Source organism: Moschus berezovskii, chromosome 10 (genome assembly GCF_049115385.1).
Source record: "Moschus berezovskii isolate FMDL1 chromosome 10, NW_MosBer_1.0, whole genome shotgun sequence".
In the NCBI taxonomy this organism is placed as follows: Eukaryota; Metazoa; Chordata; class Mammalia; order Artiodactyla; family Moschidae; genus Moschus; species Moschus berezovskii.
The window spans coordinates 95,058,049-95,081,343 of NC_142469.1; the positions used below are offsets into that span (position 1 = coordinate 95,058,049).

At 44.9% G+C, this 23,295-nt stretch overlaps 1 protein-coding gene and 1 non-coding gene across 2 annotated transcripts in view; both read left to right on the plus strand.

Annotated features, from left to right (window-relative positions):
• Window positions 1–2,453: 2,453 nt before the first annotated feature.
• The window catches only part of MTHFD1L (methylenetetrahydrofolate dehydrogenase (NADP+ dependent) 1 like), a 187,935-nt gene continuing 167,093 nt past the window's right edge, over window positions 2,454–23,295 (plus strand). Inside the window, exons 1-7 of the mRNA XM_055433111.2 lie at window positions 2,454–2,863; window positions 7,779–7,863; window positions 9,262–9,312; window positions 9,407–9,460; window positions 12,331–12,455; window positions 15,443–15,543; window positions 17,194–17,330. Of these exons, the coding sequence (XP_055289086.2) occupies window positions 2,643–2,863; window positions 7,779–7,863; window positions 9,262–9,312; window positions 9,407–9,460; window positions 12,331–12,455; window positions 15,443–15,543; window positions 17,194–17,330 (774 nt within the window). The 5' untranslated portion in view covers window positions 2,454–2,642. The remainder of the gene's footprint in view (window positions 2,864–7,778; window positions 7,864–9,261; window positions 9,313–9,406; window positions 9,461–12,330; window positions 12,456–15,442; window positions 15,544–17,193; window positions 17,331–23,295) is intronic.
• Window positions 16,468–16,602, plus strand: LOC129561384 (small nucleolar RNA SNORA70). The gene has a single exon (XR_008686995.2). It is a non-coding gene; the product is annotated as a small nucleolar RNA SNORA70 (small nucleolar RNA).

Below are 23,295 nucleotides of genomic sequence, written 5' to 3' on the forward strand. Positions count from 1 at the left end.
GTATTCTAGCCTGGAGAAGTCCATGGACCGTATAGTGCATGGGGTTGCAAAGAGTTGGACACGACTGAGTGACTTTCACTTTCACAGTTTACCATCTGAGCCACCAGGGCAACCTGTGTTGCTATGGACAATGTGAGTTATGACGTGGTGACTCTGATTGCATTTCTTCAGCTGTAGCAACAGCATTGTCTAGTGGTATTGTCAGTGTCTGGGGGACTTGTCCTGGTTTGCAGTGTCCTGACAGGTTGTTTGACCTTGGGTCATTCTTCAGTTCTTCTGGGTCACAGTTGCCTCATCAATAAGATAAAAGACAGGATCATTTTCCAGATCCTTTTCCAGGCTAACTTTGTGTGAATCTTTAAGTGGTGTTTTGGGGCAGCTGATAAAAAAAAAACTACCACAGGTTCTTTCACTGCTATTTCCATTAAATGAGTGGTCAGCTATTTATAATGAGACACATAAGCCTCTGAGGGTCTTAAGACTTGCCCAAGATTATCAGGACAGTAGCTGAACAGGCCACTCAGGTCTCCCTTTTGATGTTTATATGTTTGTGTAACGGAGCAGGATGCTACGGCGCATTCCTGGGACAGACCAACCCCCACCATCCCCATGTCCCCCACCTGCCTCTTGTTTGTAGAAAAACTTTAGCCTCCCAGACTCTCCCCAAGTTCCCAAGAATAAACTTAATCAGAGAAGTGAGAAAGTGCAGAAACAAAGCAAAACAGCCAAGTAAGACCAAAATAATTATCAATAGTTTAGTCCTTGAGTTTGTCTAAGGACCTTCTGTTCCTCCTCAACGGCTATAGATAATATTCTGAGACATACCCTTTGAGCTGTTCTATGGAGAGTGAAACCCCCACTAGATCAAAGCAGTTAATTGTATGTTGCCCACAAGAACATAGATCCTGGACCCGTTGAACCAGTAGGTTGATGATATTGACTCAGAATGACCTCACCACCAGTCGATCAGAAGAATGTCCATGAGCTGATCACGCATTTGAAACCCTCTTCCTCACCCTGTCTTTAAAAACCGTTCCCTGAAAACTACCGGGGAATTTGAATCTTTTGCACCATTAGCTGCCAGTTTTCCTTGTTTGGCACCTGCATAAACCCTTGCACTTTTCCCTCATCACAACCTGATGTCAGTAGGTTGGCTTTAATGCACCCTTGAGAGCGGCCCCAGGTTTAGTTTGGTAATACTTGTACAAGACACAACTTCTATGATTTTGTTTCCACTTGGGTTAAAAGGTGGTTATACCCACCTCACAGGTTTGTGAAATGTTAGCTATTGCTGTGGGCTTCTCAGTGATAAACAATCTGTCCATCAATGTGGGTTTGATCCTTGGTTCCAGCAGATGCCCTGGAGAAGGAAATGGCAACCCACTCCAGTATACCAGATGGAAAATCCCATGGACAGAGGAGCCTGGTGTGCTACAGCCCATAGGGTTGCAGAGTTGACACTACTTAGCGACTAAACAAAGAAAAAGTTATTGCTATAGCCCTCACATGTCAGATGTGGGAATCAGCCATGCAATAAAGAAAATACAGACAGCAGTATAAGATTAAGACATGATCACTGAAGGCCTGCAAACCAAACTGATCTTTCTGGATCCTAACTTTCTCCAGGTTGAAAATCAGGACAAAACACATTAACCTTTTTTAGGACTAAATGAGGTGTCTGTCCAGCATCTCCTACAGACTTTGCTGCTGCTAAGTCACTTCAGTCGTGTCCGACTCTGTGTGACCCCATAAACGGAAGCCCACCAGGCTCCCCCGTCCCTGGGATTCTCCAGGCAAGAACACTGGAGTGGGTTGCCATTTCCTTCTCCAATGTGTGAAAGTGAAAAGTGAAAGTGAAGTCGCTCAGTCGTGTCTGACCCCCAGCGACCCCACGGACTGCAGCCTACCAGGCTCCTCCATCCATGGGATTTTCTAGGCAATAGTACTGGAGTGGCTTGCCATTGCCTTCTCCGCCTACAGAGTTTAGCTGCTGGAAAAACCAGTGTTCATAATTTGTCACTTTATTCCTCTTTTACCTGGGATTTATAAGATTTTAAACACAGTCACATTTTGAGGCAGTTAAGCTTCTCAGAGGTTGTCACCTGCCTAAGGCTGCAAAGTCACCTTGTGAACTCCAAGGCCCACACACCCTTCACTGGTCTCCAGCCTGATAGATCCAATCAGCATCTAAACCAATTGCCCTCCTAGGAAGCAAACTGCCACCCGCGGGCAGTATGTTATCTGTATGCTAGGCGGAGGAAGAACGTACGGTCTCGAGGCAGGGCGGGAGGCCCATCCTCACGCCGCACCCTCCTCTGATTTTTATCCCTAATCAAATTTCTCCTGCGACTCAAAAGTGCCACAAAGCCAGGCGTCCAGGCAGCTCGAACAGCAGCCCCGCGCCCCGCCGGCCCCCGCCCTCCCCACGTCACGGCCCCCGGGCGCAGTGCCCCCTAGGGGCCCCCGTTCGCCGAGGAAGGCAAGCCAGGTCCTTCCAGCCGCTGGCCCGCTACCGGCCCGCCCAGCCACCCGCGGGAGGGACGTGATCCTCTGCCTCTCCGAGGGCCGCAGCCGCACCTCCGCGTCGCAGGAGGACCCGCGCGGCCTCCGCTTCTCGCCGCCGCCACCGCTCGCGCCTCGCCATGAGCGCGCGCCTGCCGCTCGTCCTGCGCCGGCTCGCGCGCCCGCAGCCCCCCGGCCCGCCGCGCCGCCTCCCAGCCCTTTGTCGCGCCAGCAGCGGCGGGGGCAGCGGATGTGGCGGCGGGGAGGGTCTTCTCGGGCAGCAGCGGCTGCGGGATGCCCAGGCCGGGAGCAGCCAGGGCCCGGGCAGCCCGGCGCCCCCAGCGCGGGACTCGATCGTCCGGTGAGTGTCCGGCGCTCGCCGCCGCCCAGGTTCCTGGCAGTGGCGGGGGGTTGGGGCGGGTGGTTAGGAGGAACCCAGGAGGCGGGGCGGCTGCTGCGCTCGAGTCTCGGCCGACCTCCGGGAACCTCCGTGGAGGTTCGCTGAGCATGGGCTTTAGTGTTTGGTGCTAACTTTTCAGGGTGATGGCGACTGGTTGGGGTTTGGGGGGCGGGCAGCGCGGGCATCCGGAGGATGGGCTGGGCGAACGCGAGAACAGAGATTCCCTCTGCCGGCCCAGGTCCGGGGGCGGGGGATCGGGAGGGCGTGGACCTCCCCAGCGGGTGTTGCGTAGCCCAGACCGCGTGCCGGGCTCCACGTGCGCCTCTGGCCGCCGACTCTGATGCAACCGCGCCGGGCGCGGCCTGGACAGGAAAGGGGCGGTGCGGCGAGAGTGGGCGCCCCGGGGAGGAGGGGCCCCTGCTCCACCTTCTGCTCCGCCCTTCAGCTGGTCGGATCCCGGGTCGGGGGCTGGACCGTTGAGGGGCTAGAGTCTGGGGAGTAGCCGGGCGCAGCCAGGGCCCGGCGATCAGCGCCCATCGGCGCAGCGGCTCCGCCTCCCGGACGCTATCTGGGCGCGGTGGACTGTGACTGCTGTTGAAGTCCGCGTTCATCACCGCAGCCTCCGGGGCCTGGGAGGACTGCGGCCCGGCCCACCCGTTGACTCACAGGAGACGGGGCCGTCTGGTTCCAGGCGTCGCTGCACCGTGGGCACGGCATCCCCAGCGCAGCTTGTTTCCAAAGTTCTCTCTAGGGCCAGAGGCGAACTCTGGGAGCCCCGGGTCAGGCCTTCCGCTGTCCCCACCTGGAAATGTTCACGGGTCCCCCTCCACCCACCTCCCCCGGATCCCTCACACACATCCTAGCCGCTCCTCTTCGCCCTTCGGCGGGAGAAAAGGGAAGTAGACTCCTGTCTGGAGAAGTCTGTTAGCTGGGGACCCAGACGGTGTAGAGCGAAGCGCTCCGGACGTTCCGGGGGGCCAGGATGCCGGTCACCAGTCACTGAGCAAGCTGTTCGCCTCCATCCATAGACATCCTCTTCTGTTTTCCTTCTATCCTTCATTCTGAGGATGGATATGCCTGTTTCCAAAGCACTTCTTCAGAGAAGGCAGTGGCACCCCACTCCGGTACTCTTGCCTGGAAAATCCCATGGACGGAGGAGCCTGGTAGGCTCCAGTCCATGGGGTCGTTAAGAGCCGGACATAACTGAGCGACTTCCCTTTCACTTTTCACTTTCATGCATTGGAGAAGAAAATGGCAACCCACTCCAGTATTCTTGCCTGGATAATCCCAGAGACGGGGGAGCCTGGTGGGCTGTCGTCTATGGGGTCACACAGAGTCAGACACGACTGAGGCGACTTAGCAGCAGCAGCAAAGCACTTCTTGAGATGGCCTGCAACTCCAAGGACCCTTTTGTTTAGCTTACCCTGTCTTTCTGAAACTTGAGGTTTCATCTTTTCCTGTCATTAGGTTTTAAGCAATGAATTCACCTTAAGGGGTTGTTACCAAACCTAACTGGGAACGCTGGCCAAAATGTGCAGCAAAGCCAGTCTACTCGACATGGGGTTGTGATGTAGGCAAGTATCAAGCAGGCGAGTCCAGCTTGGTTTCTGAGTTAGCATTTTGTTTTGTTTTTCTTTTTTTTTTTAAGGGGAAGAAATGAAAGGCTGGAATTAGTCATCTTGTGACATTTCTGTGACATTTCATTTCTTAATTGTGCTTTGGCAGTCAGCATGTCTTTGGTTTATGCTTCTCTGGCTGGCTGGTCCTTGAGTGGGAGTCTGTTAGCTCATCTCCTGAGTGTATAGTTAATGAGATCTATGATAGCAATCTTATTTATTTTTATGATAGCAATTTTAGCACATTAATGAGATTACCAATAACAATTTTAGTCCTCTGGCTCTGGTTGATTGTTGTTTATTTAGCACAGAATTAAAGCACAGGGCACAGGAAACTGGACAAAAATTTTAGATAGGTTGATCATAAATTGAATAAGAGGTTTTAGTGGGATTTGGTTTCAAGGTAAGAGTCTGAAGACAGTGTTCAGTTCAGTTCAGTCGCTCAGTCGTGTCCGATTGGAAGACGGTATAGGAGGCAAAAATCTTCCAACTAGAAGTTGACATGACAACTTTTCTCACCAGGGCAAAAAAAAAACAAAATCTCTTGGTTAGAAACATTTATGCCTTTTTAGACTTCTTGAACCTGGTCACTCCTTGTTTGCATTGCTTGGCACTGTAGGAATAATGAGTAACCCTAAAGAATGATACATTACACATGTAACAAGTTGTGGGGGATTTAGTCAAGTAGCTGGGTTGGTGACAGATCTGAGCTTCTGTAGTCATGTGCCCTTCATTTATTGGAATGGTAGGAATTGCAGGTGTTTTCTGGGGAAAGTGCTTTTGGAAGGCGTGTTTTCAGTGTTCAAGGGTGGCTTAGAGGCGCAGAAGAACATTTTACAATTCTAAGAACAAAGGTAGAGTTCTTATAGTGCTCCTGTCCTGCATTGAGAAAAGGGTTTGTTATGGCTCAGGGAATTGTCCACCCTGGCCAACCAACCTGAGCTTGGGTCCGAGGCTATTTCCACTCAGAGCTTTAGAGCCACCCAGTCACTCCTTTTTGAGAACATGCATTCCAGGCCCCACCCAGACTTAGGGAGTCCAATTTGCTGGGCTGAGACACAGAGCCTTTCTCTTTCCCACGCTCTCTGGCTGATCCTTCTCATTGCCGAGAACCACTAGGGACCCACACTCCAGTGCCTTCCCACACTATGCAGAAATGAGGACCCAATACAGCCCACATTCGTAATCAAGAAAGGTGGGGAGGGACTTCCTTAGCGGCCCAGTGGTGAAGACTCAGCGTTTCCACTGCAGGGTGCCTGGATTCCATCTAAGATGCTGCACACCAGTGTAGCCAAAATAATCATAAACATCAGGAAAGCATGGAATCTGCATATAGCACATTGTCCTCAGCCACGTTTTGCTGCAAAGAAGATTCTGGCTCATTTATAAGGTGATCTGTGAATTTTCATATATAGTTCAACAGAACAATACAATCATTTCACTGGGAATCCAGTTGCTTTATCCCAGGTGATTAAAAATAAACAAAAACTTGCCTGGTTTGTAGACAACTGCATGCTCATCCATTCCGTTTCTTTTGGCTCAGCGGAAGGGCTCATCTGGTTAAGTTTTGAGGCCTTTAAACATTTTCCGAGCACCCCTTTCCTCTTCCACCTAATAGGAACTGTGCCTGCCAGTTACGTTCATCAGTTTCTTCTCTGAAAACTGGGAGGCGTTTTGTGTCTGGCCATCTTGCCCCATCCCTTTGTCTGTGGCCACTTACTGCTGATGGGGCCTGGCTGAGAGTTGACCCTGCAATTTTTGAAAACTGTTGTGTGTGCAGGACTCTGGTGGAGATGGGAGATAAAACTTAAAGATGGTCTTAAGCCCTGAAGCTTGGTTACCGCCTCAGCTAAGCCTCTTGTTTATTACTGTGAGAGGAAAATGAGCCAACTTTCTTTTTTTTTTAAATATTTTTAATTAAAAATTTTTAATTGAAACAGTTGATTTACTATGTTGTGTTAGTTTCAGTTATACAGCAAAGTGATTCAGTTATATATATATGTCTGTGTATATATAGATACATATATGTGCTCAGTTGCTCAGTTGTGTCCGACTCTGCGACTCCACTGACCATAGCCTGCCAGGCTCCTCTGTCCATGGGGATTCTCCAGGCAAGAATACTGTAGTGGGTTGCCATGCCCTCCTTCAGGAGATCTTCCCCACCCAGGGATCAAACCCAGGTCTCCCGCATTGCAGGCGGATTCTTTACTGTCTGAGCCACAAGGGAAGCCCAGATATATGTATAGATATATCTTGTTTTTCAGATTCCTTAGTTATTTCAAGATGTTGCATGTGTTTCCCTGTGCTGTATTGTAGGTCCTTATTGTTTGTCTATTTCATATATAGTAAAGTCTGGTAATCCCAGACTCCCGATTTATCCCTCCCCCTGCCCTTCTTCCCCATTGGTAACCATGAGATTGTTTTCTATGTCTGAGGGTCTGTTTCTATTCTGTAAATAAATTCATCTGAAAGAGCCGACTTTCTTGACTGTGCACAAGTAAGGAACGTTTCGTGTGGATGGTGGTGAAAAGTGGTCTCTGAAATGGCTCATCCCATGAAGCTACAGAAAGAGAGCCTGCCTTGTACCATGTTTATCTCGGTCTGCCCCCGTCCCTGGGAGCTGACACCTGGCGGATGCTAAGGGGAAGGTGGCCCCTGCCTCTTTTTAGGAGGTTCCAGTGCAGACTTGAGGGGCCCAGAAGAGTGAGAGTCTCCTTCTGTGAGAGGCCTCGGGAGAATATCAGATCCCTTCACCTCCCCAGTGTTTCTGCAGCCTTTGCTTCCCATCCCTTCTGTAAACTCAGGAGCTTAAAGTGTATCTTAACCCATCACTTCTTACCCCCCCCCCACAATCCTCTGTGTTAGTAACCCCCCTCCAAGTTTGCTTTCCCCCTGGACCCAGACTCTTCTGGAGTGGAAGGAGTGTGGTGGAGAAAGGGGATTATTGAACCAAGAAACCCAAACTTCTTACTACAGTAAGCTTAGAAAATGCAAGAGAAAAAGTCACCCCTAGAAAATTACCATTCGCATCTAGTTTGTTTACCTCCGCTTATTTTGAAAATTAAGAGGTGGTCACATTTTTTTGCCGTGTTAAGTAGTTCATGATTGTTCTGCTGGGCACCCCTCCGACCCTATGCACACCCGGAGGAGCACCCTTTTGCTGTCTAATCAGAGTAAGAGACCTTCTAAGAAGATGTGTGATACCTACCCTTTCTTGTCAAACCTAGATCTGACTATATTGTTTCTCTTTCCCAATGTAGAGAAGTCATTCAGAATTCGAAAGAAGTTCTGAGTTTATTGCAAGAAAAGACCCCTACGTTTAAGCCGGTTCTTGCTATTATTCAGGTAAGCTGAGAATGTGGTTCTGTCTTGCTATTTTATGATGTCTTTTTTTTTCTGGCTGTTTTGGGTCTTCGCTGCCACGCATGGACTTTCTCTGGTTGTGGTGTGTGGACTTCTCATTGTAGTGGCTTCTCTTGTTGCGGAGCACGGGCTCTTGATGCACGGGTTCGATCAGTTTTGGCACATGGGCTTAGTTGCTCTGCGGCATGTGGAATCTTCCGGCCCAGAGACTGAACTTGTGTCGCCTGCATTGGCAGATGGACTCTTAACCACTGGACTACCAGGGGAGTCCTGGTATCTTTCAGTCTAGATTGTACACAGACAACCACCTGCGTTTCTCGTCACAGACATCCTACTGGGGCTTAGGGGAGGAAGGAGAAGCCTCAGCTGGAAATGCTGTTGTTTCCCCCTTTATCTGGTCATTTTCCTGCTTCAGGGTTATAGGTCAGGTACCGCTCTGTTTGCGTCCATCTCCTTTTGGTGTGGATAACTTCCAGAGGTCGGGACGTAGATGTCCCCATAACCTGCATTATGCAGGATATACTGTGGCCAAGTATAAATTCTTATCAGATGTGATCTGAGGGGAAAGGGGAAAAACATGCCTCTTTGTTTCCATGGAAGACAGATGCTTGCTGAGACACAGTATTTGGTGATCTTACTACTCAGTCTGTAAAGCCTGCCGTGAGTCTGAAGGGCCAAAAGCCATGGCATGTCAGAAGGACTTCAAGTTCCACATCTGTCTTCTGACTTTGGACCCTTCATCGCCAGCTGCAGTTGGCACTATTTTCCACCTGTGTTGGCACACCCAGGTGATGCCAGGTGCGAGCAAGTGATGAGCTGAGCCAAGCCTGTAAGCTAACACAGCCCAGCAGTTGAGCTGCCACTGTTGTTCTTGGCATGCATTTAATGTATCAGAAGAGCTGCCTCATCAGCGCTGTGATTTCAAGACCAGAGAGCTATGCTAAGTCACTTGCATTCTTTGGAGTCTGTTCCTGCAAAAATAGGCAGGTGAGAAGAGTGGAAAGAAAAGTGAACCAAGGGCCTAACCTCCTGGAATTCAGCTTACTTGATAGCTTTTCACTGAAGGGCAAGTCACCTAAATCCCCGTTTGGCATTCCTCACTTAGAAGTGGATTCTGGTTGTGGCTATATATGCCCTGTGAGGATTCTTATTTTAAAAAGAAACATAACTTGAAAGCCTGAGAAATTGCCATATTAGTGAAGACCAGCCATTAGCTCCCTTTTATGAACAACAAGATTCTTATTCTGCATTTCCCTTTTATCGTCTTTGTTGTTAGATAATGCATAATCACAGAATTAGTCTTAGTATTGTTCTGTGCCTATTCAGGATCTTTTTATGTTGATCTTTAATACATTCTTCTTCTGTCTCCCCTCTCCCAAGGCAGGTGATGATAACTTGATGCAAGAAGTAAACCAGAATTTGGCTGAGGAGGTAAGGATTATTGATTTTCAAAAATGCATTTTTATTTTTGGGTGGTACATTCATCTCTCCTCAATGACAAACTCGCCCTGTGTTCTCTTTGCAGGCTGGCCTGAACATCACCCACGTCTGCCTTCCTGCGGAGAGCGGGGAAGATGAGGTAAGACAGCAGGACACGTGCCTCTTCTTTTCTTTTATTTCTCCCCCTCGGTCCTAGTAGACCTCTCAGCATCTCTCATTGTGGGCAGAACTGACCAAGCCTTTTCTCAGGGCTGAACTTTTGGAGGGAAGAATTCACTTTTCCCACTAGTGTAGATACTCTGTGATCTGTCCCTTACCATGTTTCTTTCTTTTTTCTTTAAAGTAGAGTTGATTTACAATGTTGTGTTAGTTTCTGGTGTATAGCAAAGTGATTAGGTTATACATTTATACTTGTATATTCTTTTTCATATTCTTTTCTATTATGGTTTATTACAGGTTATTGAATGTAGTTCCCTGTGCTATATAGTAGTACCTTTTTATTTTTTTTAATTATTTATTTATTTGACTGCATCAGGCCTCAGCTGTGGCATGTCAGATCTTCGATCTTAGTTGCAACTTTTGGGATCTTTAGCTGTGACATATGAACTCTTACTTGTGGCATATGGGATCTAGTTCCCTGATCAGGGATCAAACCCAGACCCCCTGCACTGGGAGCTCAGAGTCTTAGCCACTTGACCACCAGGGAAGTCCCAGTATTTTGTTTTTTTATTTCCTTACCATATGTTTCTGCTCAATAACGCCTCCCCTCATGGGCACTAGTGGTAAAGAACCTGCTTGCCAATACAGGAGACTTAAGAGACGTGAGTTTGATCCCTGGGCCAGGAAGATCCCCTAAAGAAGAAATTGGCAACCCACTCCAGTATTCTTGCCTAGAGAATCCCATGGACAGAGGAGCCTGGTGGGCTACAACCCATGGGGTCACAAAGGGTTGGACACGACTGAAGCAACTTAGCACACACTGTGTATTTCTGTTTACAAAATGAGCTGTGACATGGTCACAGCATTGTCTCGTGGAAACTGTCACTGTCTGAAGGACTAGTTCTGGTTTGCAGCGTCCTGACCTGGGTTGTTTGACCTTGGGCATTCTTTGGTTCTTCTGGGTTACAATTGCCTCATCAATTAAATAAAGGACAGGATCATTTTCCAGATCCTTTTCCAGGCTAACTTTGTGTGAATCTTTAAGTGGCGTTTTGGGGCAGCTGATAACAAAACCACCTTAGGTTGTTTCAGTGCTACTGTATGTGCTATAGTTGTTTCCACCAGCAGGGATACCAGCCCTCCTGTGTGTCATCTCAAGCCTGGGAGAAGCAGCACTGCCTAAGTAGGGCCTCAGACACTAAATCAGGGCCATCCTGGTGTTTGACCCTTCTGTGGCTAGGTTTTCTTCAGACTGGCTATGGCAGTGATGAAAACTGTAAATAACCAGGAATAGCACTGAAGTCTTTTGTCGGTGCATAAAGTTCAGAAGTAGGGAGTCCTTGGCTCGTGTGGTGGCATCACGAAGTCCTTAGATACTCAGGTTCCCGGGATCTTGCTGTGCTGCCTCAGAGCCAGGATGGCCCATTCAGCTCTACAGATCACACCCACATTCTGGCATCGTGTTATTGTTCAATTGCTTACTTGTGTCCGACTTTTGGCGACCCCGTGGACTGCAGCACGCCAGGCTTCTCTGTCCTTCACATCTCCCGGAGCTTGCTCAAATTCATGTCCATTGAGTCAGTGATGCTATTTAACTATCTTATCCTCTATCTCCCCGCTTCTCCTGCCCTCAGTCTTTCCCAGCATTAGGGTCTTTTCCAGTGAGTCAGCTCTTTGCATCAGGTGGCTCAAGTATTGGAGCTTCAGCTTCAGCATCAATCCTTCCAGTGAATATTCAGCATTGATTTCCTTTAGGATTGATTGGTTTGATCTCCTTGCAGTCCAAAGGACTCTCAAGAGTCCACATTCTAGCCAGCGTCAGAAAGAAAATAAATCCAGACTCAGTGAGAAGTGATATAATCTTGCAAAAGAATTATTGCAAGGTGGGGAAGGGGCCTGTTAAGGAAATGTACTGTGCCCGTAACTTTTGCATACCTTTGAGAGGTAGGCAGAAAGAAGGCTTGTCTTTTATAGGGATGGGGAGAGAAGGCTGGAAATCCAGTTTGTTGAAAGAAAGGGTGGCTTGACGAGATAGCAGATAAGAGAATGTTTTACCCTGAAGCCAGCCTGAGTGGAGGCTGGACAGTGCTGTCTGCCAGTCAGACTGAGGCTAGGTCAATGTTTGGGCTTCCCTGGTGGCTCAGATGGTAAAGATGTGTCTACAGTGTGGGAGATCTGGGTTCAATCCCTGTGTTGGGAAGATCCCCTGGAGGGGAGCATGGCAACCCACTCCAGTATTCTTTCCTGCAGAATCTCCATGGACAAAGGAGCCTAGCAGGCTACAGTCATGGGATCACAAAGAGTCAGATATAGCTTAGCGACTAAGCACAGCATAGCACAAGTCAAAGTTTAAGAACCAGAAGGAAGGAAAGAAGCTTACCTAAAGTTCTGTTTACAAGCAGTTTTAGTCTGATGGATCAGTGGGGACAAGCAGTTCAGCTAAATTATTCATGGACAAAAAATGGGCATTTGTGGGGTCTATATCTGGCCTTGTTCCCAGGTAGGCAAGAGAGCATCAGATGGGCTCGAATCTGACTGTGGACACGGAATAGTCTTTGACGGCTCTCATTTGCAACATCTCATGTCTTTATGAATTGTTGAGCTTTGGTTTTGTTTTGTCCTGTTCTGGTAGAGAATAGTGATAAGAAAGACTTAAAGACACCAAAAATTCAGCCAAGCTTTTGTATGTGGTGAGAAGGGAACATAGATTTCTTCCTTCTGCTTTACACCAGGTCTACAACAAGGACAAAAAGAAACTAGAACACATACATTTTTATGAATCCACGTTTAGTATAATATGCCTTTTGTTGGGTCTTATTTTTGCACAATTGACTGTAGTTTTCTCTTTAGATTATAGATGAGATCCTGAAGATTAATGAAGACAGCAGAGTACATGGCCTTGCCCTTCAGATCGCTGAGACCTCATTTAGCAACAAAATCCTCAATGCTTTGAAACCAGAAAAAGATGTGGATGGGTAAGAACATGTAAAAGAAAACAGTCAACTCATTGCTAGTTTGTTTACAGTGAATTTTTGAAAACTCTGCTCTTTCAACTATGTCAGTAATTAAGACTTGAATAATTTTAAATATTTCAGGAGTTGGAGGGTCTGTTAAATTCTGCTTAAGAAAGTGCATGTTTGGGAAAATACACTTGCCCTTTTGTAGTGCTTGTGTGCCATTTTGGAATTAACCAGTCATATGCATTTGAGAAGTTCCTGTCTGACTTACAGAGTCCTTAGCCAGCTCTCCTCTTCTAATAACTTTTCCTTGATAATTCTACCAGACTAGAGAAAAAGCCCAGACACCTGCTTCACCAGCAATAGAGTATTCTTCCTCAGTTCCAGGCCAGTAGAGGAAAAGCAAAGCAAGCCCTTACATTCATAATGCAGGATTTTGTTTGAAGGGAAAAAACTGTGAATAGCAGGTGGTTTGATATTCGTCTTGGATTTGTGTCACGTCATGACATAAGCGTCAAGGGACAAGGAATACTATCCACACATATGGTAGTTCCTGATGTTTCCTAAAAGTTAAAAACCTCATTTTCCTACACGGAAACAAGAGATTTATATACTGTGACCTAAAAGAACATACATAGCATTATCGGGCGGTAAGCAAATTTATAGCATTATTCTTGTAGGGGCTGGATTGAGTGGATCACCACCTCACTGACACATCCAGATTCTGCCATTATCCAGGCCTTCTGTTGGGACTTTGGGCAGACTCAAATAGGGAGAAAAGTCGTCATGAAAATGATCCTGTAGCAGACAAACCACAAAGAGAGAAGAAACTCTTAATTAGTTAGGAAACCTCCAGAACCTCAAGGTATCAAGGTATAGTTTTCAGTCTTTCATAAAAAGAGGACTATGAAACCTTTCCCAAGTATCCTCATTTTGTTACTAACCTGTAACCAGCTGCTAAGCTGCTAAGTCACTTCAGTCGTGTCCGACTCTGTGTGACCCTATAGACGGAAGCCCACCAGGCTCCCCCATCCCTGGGATTCTCCAGGCAAGAACACTGGAGTGGGTTGCCATTTCCTTCTCCAATGTGTGAAAGTGAAAAGTGAAAGTGAAGTCGCTCAGTCGTGTCCGACCCTTAGCGACCCCACGGACTGCAGCCTACCAGGCTCCTCTATCCATGGGATTTTCTAGGCAAGAGTACTGGAGTGGCTTGCCATTGCCTTCTAAATAATTAAGGGACTCTGTTGTCCTGGATTTGACCAAGAAAGGATGCAAGGCATTGAAAGGACATGGTTCCTCCTTTTTTCCCTTGATTTCTGCAGGAGATGAGTACTGAGGTCAAGTGGGGGTCAGACCTTGAATCCAAGTCTTGTGAGGTCACTCCCAAATTTCTAGGATTGATTCTGGACTTCGATATTGATGGAGATGTAAATTCCCTTAGGGTAAAGTGGGCTTGGCTTCAGGACCATGGTGATGTACACATCCAGGGCCACCCTTCCGCAGAGTCCACTGAAATGAGCTCCCTGGAGCTGTTCAGTGAAGCCCTACGTGGCTTCAAGCTGCAGATGTGCTGTCCAAGCAAGATCAGAACACACATAGGGACCACATTAGTGTTGCCTGAAGGGCCACTCTAAGAAGCTGAGGGCCTCTATTCCTGCCTACTCTTTATTTTATATTTGTTTTTCTTGCCCACTCTTTAATTTCTATTTAATTATTTAATATATCCTATCTGTCAACAAAAATTCAGTGAACTATCAAGTTAAAAAAGGAATAAAATAGAATTTTATTTGAGCCAAATCAAGGATTATAACCCAGTAAGCAGATTCTCAGGAAGCTCTGAGAAATGTTCCTCTGTTAGAAGTCAGAGATAGTCATATAGTCATATAGATAGAAGTCAGATAGTCACAGGGATAGAAGTCAGATAATCATACACATTGTCGAGAGAAAGAATAACACATCACAATGACACACATACTTTACATAAAATTCACGAAGGATACGGAGTCCCGATGAGGAGAAAGTGAACGTGTTAGTCGTTCAGTTGTGTCTGACTCTGCAACCCCATGGACTGTGGCCCCCTACCAGGCTCCTCTGGCCGTGGAATTCTCCAGGCAAGAGTATGGGAGTGGGTTGCCATGCCCTTCTCCAGAGGATCTTCCTGAGCCAAGGATTGAACCCGGGTCTCCTGCATTGCAGGCAGATTCTCTACATCTGAGCCACCAGGGAAGCCCCATAGTCCAGATGAACCCCAAGTCACCCTGACCCCCCTACAGAGCTGGGAAAGAACACTGTTCTTTTAAGAAGTTACATGACTAGTGTCAGAATTTTAAAAAGTTATCTTTTCAGTTGAGCAGGCAGTCTTGTCTCTGAGGAGCTCTGGTTAATGTGTCACGTAGGTACACACTGCAGAGCTGGGAGGGAGGCCCAAGCGAATACAGAGAGAATTTTATAGTTAATTTTTTCTTGACCTGCTCTATTATTTTAATTTTTATTTTTATTGGAGGCTAATTATTTTACAATATTATATTGGTTGGTTTTGCCATCCATTGACTTGAATCCGCCCCGGGTGTACATGAGTTCCCCCTCCCGAACCCCCCTCCCACCTCCCTCCTCCCCTTATCCTCCCTCTGGGTCATCCCCACACACCAGCCCGAGCATCCTGTGACATGCATCGACCCTGAACTGGAGATTCGTTTCACATATGATAATATACATGTTTCAATGCCATTCTCCCAAACCATCCCACCCTCACCCTCTCCCACAGAGTCCCAAAGACTGTTCTATACACCTGTGTCTCTTTTGCTGTCTCATATACAGGGTTATCATTTCCATCTTTCTAAATTCCATATATATGCATTAGTATCTTGACCTGCTTTTAAAGATAAACTTCTTTTCATTATATCAAATATTGACTTGGCTGTTATTTGGGATTAATACATGTGCTTTACAGATGAGTGAGTTTGGGCCAAGTTTTAACTCATTTGTTCCCTTGTTTTTGGATGCAGATTAACGGATGTCAACCTGGGGAAGTTGGTCCGAGGAGATGCCCATGAGTGTTTTATTTCACCTGTGGCCAGAGCTGTAATTGAGCTTCTTGAAAAGTCAGGTATAATGCTCCTTCAGAAATGTTGCTCTTCTGTGTTTTATGGTATTCACATGAGTTTTAGTAAAGATTTGTTTCTGGAACATTCTTATTGAAACACTGAAGTGATATTCAGTGTCAGCTTTTTTTGTTTCTCATCAGATACGTATGACTATGGCAGATTTTTCTAATAAGATTAACTGTTACAATTTTAAAGAGAAATTGGTAAAAGTAAATGATTAACCTTGTTAAACATTAAATAACACATTAACACATTACGTGTTAAACATTTTCTCAGCGTCTCTCATGAAACTCTCAAAATAACCACTGTGAAAGATGTTTCAAGTTTCAACTCCTCAAATCTGCCAATGTGTGGACCTAGATAAGATTTATTTTTAAGGCTTAAATGACTGTTAGACATAGTTTAGGGTATAGAAACCTAGATTAGGATTTATCAGTGAACAGTGTCACTTTCAGTATCAGCATTTAACTTCCATCTTTCTCTTCTTTCATGTCAGTGACATAGAAATGAATAATTTCTTAGTTATCACATTTAACAAGTAAATTATTACTGAGTCTTTCCTATATTTAAGGACTTTATAACTGAATACATAAAAATTTAATAAACTAAATTTTTCTTTGCACTAGCTTGAGTAAAAAAGAGACCAGTGTCCCTCCCCTATACCAAAACGTGCAATGAGTAAACAAAAATTCTAAAATATATACCAAAGCTTTGTTAGAAGACTAACTTTCAAGATACACCTTTAGGACAATAGTCATTAACCTCAAATCACTGAGATAATCTGGACAGTGTCTTTCCATCATATGAATAATTAGGATGATCATTCTGCATCACCCCACCATAAAATTTGCACAGAAAGAACAAATTACAGCTTATAGTCATTGTAAGTCTGGTGCCCAGAGGGCCAAGTTTTAAAAGGCTATTTTTTGCAGCCAATTAAGCTGATGGTGCTATTTTCGCTGGGGGGTCCTGGTGTGCAGTGTCTGCAAACAGCTGGCTCCTGGGTAGTGTATGAAGCCTGCTGCCTGCATGGGTTGCCCTAAGGGACCTTGAAGTGAAAGTGTCAGTCACTCAGTCCTGTCTGACTCTTTGTGACCCCCTAGAATGTAGCCTGCTGGGCTCCTCAGTCCCTAGATTTCTCCAGGCAAGAATACTGGAGTAAGTTGCCATTTGCAGACAGCCCTTTCCCAGAGACATTCATGTCCGGCATGCTCTCCCCAGGTTAGGCTCCAGACAGGTGTGCATGGTGCCTTTGGAAAGCGCCAGGGCTCACTGGCCAGAGTCCACATTGGACAGGTCATAATGTCCATCTGCACCAAGTTGCAGAACACGGAGCAGGTGAAGTTCAAGTTCCCTGGCTGCTGGCAGATCCACAGAAGTGGGGATTTACTAAGTTTAATGTGGATGAAATTGAAAACTTGGTGGTGGAAAAGCAGCTTGTTCAGAGAGCTGTGGGGTCGAATACGTCCCTATTCCTGGCCCACTGGACAAATGGTGGGCCCTGCGCTCCTGAGAGCCCAGACACTGTCCCCTCCTTAACACCCACCAGTAAATCCTACTCTGAAAGCTTTTTTTTCCCCTTACATTAAAGCTGTATGGGACGAAGACGTTGATGTTTTGATTATAATACTGAATTTTCCTTTGGTGTGTAGGTGTCAACTTAGATGGAAAGAAAATCTTGGTAATAGGAGCCCATGGGTCTTTGGAAGCCACCCTACAATGTCTGTTCCAGAGAAAAGGGTCCATGACAATGAGCTCCCAGTGGAAAACACCTCAGCTTCAAGGCAAGGTAAGCATCTTTCATGTTGGAAACATATCTTCAAATGCTTATATTAGAAAAGGAGGACTGGAAATCCACAGACCAAGCGTTTTAGTGCAAGAGATTAGAGAAAGAACAGCAGAAAAATCTCAAAGGATGAAAGCAAAGAACAGAGATTTCTATTGCAAAACCAAAATCAGTTCTTGGAAAAGTCTAATAATAGAGACATTTCACTAGCCAAAAAGATTGAGACGAAAAGAGAACACCAGCAATGTTCAGAATGAACAAGGATACATAAACACAGAAGCAAAAACTATTTTTTATAAAAGGTGAGTATGAGCAACTTTATGCTGATAAATCTGAAAACTTGTAAAAATGGATTCACATAAAATTGAATAGTGTATAACGTTGAAGACATTGAATCAGTCTAGCAGACAAAAATCAAACAAGCGGACAAAAAGACAATAGTTTTATAAATGAGCTACCACAGTCAAAAACAGATAGAAGACAGAACATTTTGTGACTCATGAGTTCCCAATGCAGACAGTGACAAGACGCTAATGGACAATTACAGACCGATTTCACCTGTGAACGTAGATGAAGTTGCTGCTGCCGCTGCTGCCAAGTCACTTCAGTCGCGTCCGACTCTGTGTGACCCCATAGACGGAAGCCCACCAGGCTCCCCCGTCCCTGGGATTCTCCAGGCAAGAACACTGGAGTGGGTTGCCATCTCCTTCTCCAATGTGTGAAAGTGAAAAGTGAAAGTGAAGTCGCTCAGTCGTGTCTGACCCTTAGCGACCCCACGGACTGCAGCCTACCAGGCTCCTCCATCCATGGGATTTTCTAGGCAAGAGTACTGGAGCGGCTTGCCATTGCCTTCTCCGAGATGAAGTTACCACTAGCAAAATAGAAAATAAAATCCAGGTTGAGGTTATCATGAGATTGTAAAGAGGGTTAATATCTAGCAAAATGTATTAATGTAATTCATTACGTTATCAGATTAAAATCTATACTTTCACCATAGTAGACACAAAAGTTATTAGATAAATTCTAATAGTCATTATGAGATTTTTCTAAAAAGTCATCTTAGACTAGGAAATTAAAGAAATTCCTTAATCAGATAAAATGTTTATAAAAACTGAGACTGAAAATATCATTTCACAGTGAAATATGAAAAACTTCGGAGGCGGGGGACTGCACTGCACAGCTTCTTATTAATAGTTCTTAGTTCTCTGACCAGAGATCAAAACCAGCAGTGGAGACACCAAGTCCTAACAACTGAACCACCAGAGAATTCCCTATAAACTTTTTTTTTTAATTAGGAAAGACAAGGGTGTCTGTTATCAGAATTCCTAATTGGCATTGTGTGGGAATTCCTAGACAATGCAGTAATATGAAAAAAGAAAAGAAAATGATGGTGGGAAAGGAAAACACAAAATGTCATCAATCCTGAGTAATAAACTTATGTAAAAAGTACAGAAGACGCTATCAGGATATCAGAATTATTGCACACACACACACACACACACACACACAAAACAACAACCAGATATCAGAATTACTAAGAGTTCATCTGGGTTCTTTGATATAAGATCGACAGGCAAAAGCTAATTGACTTTCTAAACACCACCCCCCACAGTTATAAAATTAATTTTTAAAGAAATACAGCATATGATAACAATGAGAATATAAGGTACCTAGGAATATATTTAACAAAGGTTACTTCTGACCTTTTGAAAGAAATTATATAATTTTTATAAATGCCATTAAGAAGACCCAGTTAAAAGCAGAGATACCATTTCATGGATTAGAAGACTCACTCTCTTAAGGATATTGATACTGATTCTCTCCCAAATTAACCTCTACATTTGAATCAAAATATCCTGAGATAATAGTATTGTGTAGAATTTACCAAATTGATTCTAAAATACCCTTGGGAGAACAGGACAAAACAAGACAATTTTGAAGAAGCATAGAGCTATAAATATCAATAAAGAATTTTTAAAAATTATTCATTGGAATAAGGCAAGTTGCAGAAGGATGTATTTCATCTAACCCCATTTGTATAAGATTTAAAGTCAATACCATGTATACCTTTTTAGAGCTGCATTCATATAAAAGAAAAGAATAAGGAAATGAGCAGAAACTGAACCAATTCAGGAAAACCATGATGGGACAAACCTGTGGATGGAAATGGAGAAGAGACTAGGGGACCTTCGCTTGTGTTGGTCATACCTTTTCTTAAACCAGGCAATGGGCAGGGTGTCCAGGTGTAAAAGAATTGTACACCTGTCTGAAATAGTTTCATAAAGTTTTTAATTTAAAAAACTGACCGTGAATTCCACAAATGCCAAGCAAAATGAATTTACATTAAAAGTATATTAAGCACAATAAATTACCAAAATCTGAAAATACATGTTCCTCACTTTGCAACGTGAGGAGGAGACTAGCAAGTTATAGTCCTGTCTTGGGGACCAAGGCATCTGGACTGAGAGTTATAGTGTTTGAATGGCAAGTGGATCTGATATACCTTGTTCTTTCTTGTTTGAAAACAGTCCTGGAACATGATCTTGCAATTGCTATGTGATTTTTTAGTGGTCGCCACATGGTGGCAGGCTATGCAAGAAAATTCAGGGATAGTGTTTTGTACTTTAAAAAAGCCCAGAATTTTGGGTTGGGATGCTTAGTGGAAGAGGACGGTAAACTTGCCCTGAACTGAGCAGCTGTGACGAAAAAGAGAAAAATGCCTTCACTGGCAGTTCAGTGTTTTCACAGCTGTCACAGATAGCTTTGCTAGTTGTATCTGCATTTTGGAAAAACAAAGACATCTTTCAAAGTACTTTTTTATTATGGAAATAAATCACCTTGACTATTTGGATAAAGCTCATTCTAACTTTGAGAACCATGATCGCAAGGCTTTACTCTTCTTGAAAATCTAGAAATTGGGTAACATTCTGATTTTCCTGTATCTATGGAGGTTCTCTTTAAAAGCTGACATTGCTTGCACGTTTTTTTTTTTTTTCTTAAGTCCTTGGTACTTATAGCAGTACCACTGTGAATCTTAGAGACTGGCAACTTTCATTGCTTTTATTGCTTCGACTTTATAGCCAAAAATATGGCAAGAAAGATTCCAGACTTTTCGTTGTTTTGGTTTAGTCAGTAAGTCTTGTCTGACTCTTTGTGACCCCATGTACTATAGCAAGCCAGGCTTCCCTATATCCTGGAGCTTGCTCAAACTCATACCCACTGAGTCGGTGATGCCATCCAACTGTCTCATCCTCTGTCACCCTCTTCTCCTTTTGCCCTTAATCGTTCCCAGCATCAGGATCTTTTTCCAGTGAGTCACTTCTTCATATCAGGTGGCCAAAGTATTGAAGCTTTGGCTTCAGCATCAGTCCTTCCAGTGAATATTAAGGGTTGATTTCCTTTAGGATTGACTGGTTTGATCTCCTTGCAGTCTGAGGGACTCTCAAGAGTCTTCTCCAACACCACAGTTCAACAGCATCAATTCTCCGGCACTCAGCCTTCTTTATAGTCCAGCTGTCATAGCTGAATATGACTATTGGAAAAAACGTAACTTTAACTATACAGACCTTTGCTGACAAAGTAATGTCTCTGCTTTTAATACTCTAAGTTTACCATATCTTTTATTCTAAGGAGCAAGTGTCTTTTATTTTCGTGGCTGCTGTTAACCATCTGCAGTGCCTTTGGAGCCAAGAAAATAAACTCTGCCATTGTTTCCACTTTTTCCCTTTCTATATGCCATGAAATGATGTGACTGGGTGCCATGATCTTAGTTTTTTGAACGTTGAGTTCTCATCTAGCTTTTTCACTATCCTCATCAAGAGGCTCTTTAGTTCCTCTTCACTTTCTACCGTTAGGGTGGTATCATCTGCATATTTGAGATTGTTATTTCTCCTGGCTATCTTGATTCCAGCTTGTGATTCAGCCAGCCTGGTGTTTCGCATGATGTACTGTGCATAGAAGTTAAATAAGCAGGGTGACAATATACAGCCTTGATGTACTCTGTTCCCAACTTTGAACCAGTCTGTTGTTCCATGTCTGGTTCTAACTGTTGCTCTTTGACCTGCATACAGGTTTCTCAGGAGGCAGGTAAGTGGTCTGCTAGTCCCATCTTTTCAAGAATTTTCCACACTTTGCTGTGATCCACACAGTCAAAGGCTTTAGTGTAGTCAGTGAAACAGAAATAAAGGTTTTTCTGGTATTCTCTTGCTTTTTCTGTGATCCAGTGGATGCTGGCAATCTGATCTCTGCCAAAGCTTCCTCTGACTTGTCTAAATCCAGCTTCTACATCTAGAAGTTCTTGGTTCACATACTGCTGAAGCCTAGCTTGAAGGATTTTGAGACCTTGCTAGCATGTGAGATGGGCACAGTTATATGGTAGTTTGAACGTTCTTTGCCCTTCTTTGGGATTGGAATGAAAGCTGACTTTTTCCAGTCCTGTGACCACTGCTGAGCTTTCCCATGATTGTCCTTAAACTTTGCTTGGCCCCCTGTACATGGTCCACTTACGCATAGCAGGCTCCCCTCCCACCACAGAATAAAGGCTGTTTCTTTCCTTTCTTTGTGCTGGCAGCTAGCACTGCACTTCTCACTCACCTCCTGCTAGTATGCCTCCATGCTTCTGCCTGACATCAAACTTTTCACTATTCCTATATTTTGAACTCCCCTGGTGGCTCAGATAGCAAAGAATCCACCTGCAATGAGGAAGACTTGGGTTCCATCCCTAGGTTGGGAGGATCCCCTGGAAAAGGGAATGGCTACCAACTCCAGTATTCTGGCCTGGAGAATTCCGGGCACAGAGGAGCCTGGCAGGCTGCAGTCCATGGGGTAGTAAAGAGTCAGACACAACTGAGCGACTTTTATTTCACTTCATTCATTCCTATATTTTATTTCTAAAACACAGGCCATTGCCGGGCCTGGTTTCAGAGGGTTATCGGGCCCTCTGCAGATCATGGTGATAGCAACTGATAACGGTGCAAAGACTATCCAGACACAGATTAGTGTCCTGAGAGACCTGAATGGGGCAGGCTGTGTCCACCCTTATCATACACCTCGAAAGCCTTCACTGAAAAACACTGAAACATTTTACAGTAGATTGGTATTTGTTTTCTAATGCCATCAAAAATGGATTTTAAGATTATAGTGCATTGTAAGTACATTTTAAGATGATGGCCCATTTAACTTCTCATTATGAACAATGACAAGTGTTAGGGGGAGAAAAGAACAAGCAAGGGATTATAGCTGTGAGGTCACGTGATATTATCTTTGAAAAGTGTTTCTTTCCTGCCTGTTTGTACCTGACATAGGACAGGACGCCCTGTTGGCCATCTGGTGGGGCATTTCAAGAACCAGAGGGGTGAGGGTTTTAGGGATAAGGTGATGACTGTAACACTGGAGCCCCGTATACCACCTCTGAAACTACATGTAGCCTTCCAAATTAGGGATGACCTCGAAGCAGTCATGACCTGCTGCAACCAGTAGGAACTGTCTTTGGAACACTTGGGATAACATTTTTGTTCTCGGGAAGCAATATAACAGGCTTTGGTGCAAACAGCTCTGGATTCAAGCCTTCATTGTTGTTTAACTTCTCTGAGTTTGTCTCCTCATGTGTAGAACGGGGATCTTAATACTCCCTGCCTCTCGGGGCTGCTGTGAGAATTCAGTGATCCTGTTGGTTTGCTTAGCGCAGGACTTGGCACCTGTTAACTATCCCCAGTAATAGCTTGGCTGCGGCGGATGGTGAGTCAGGAAGGACACTGGCAAGTTTCACCATACAGATGTGCGGTTGATCCTTGATGTGGAAATGGAAAGGCCAGTGGGTCAATCGCTTGTAAGGAGGTAATAAAAATGTAGGGCCCAGGGTTCCTTATTTGAAGCCCACCACACATGGTTCCAATGTGTGGCTGAGTAGAAGGAGAGAGTCAGTCTGTCTGTGAGGTGTCCCAACAAAACGTGGAGGCCGAGGAAACCA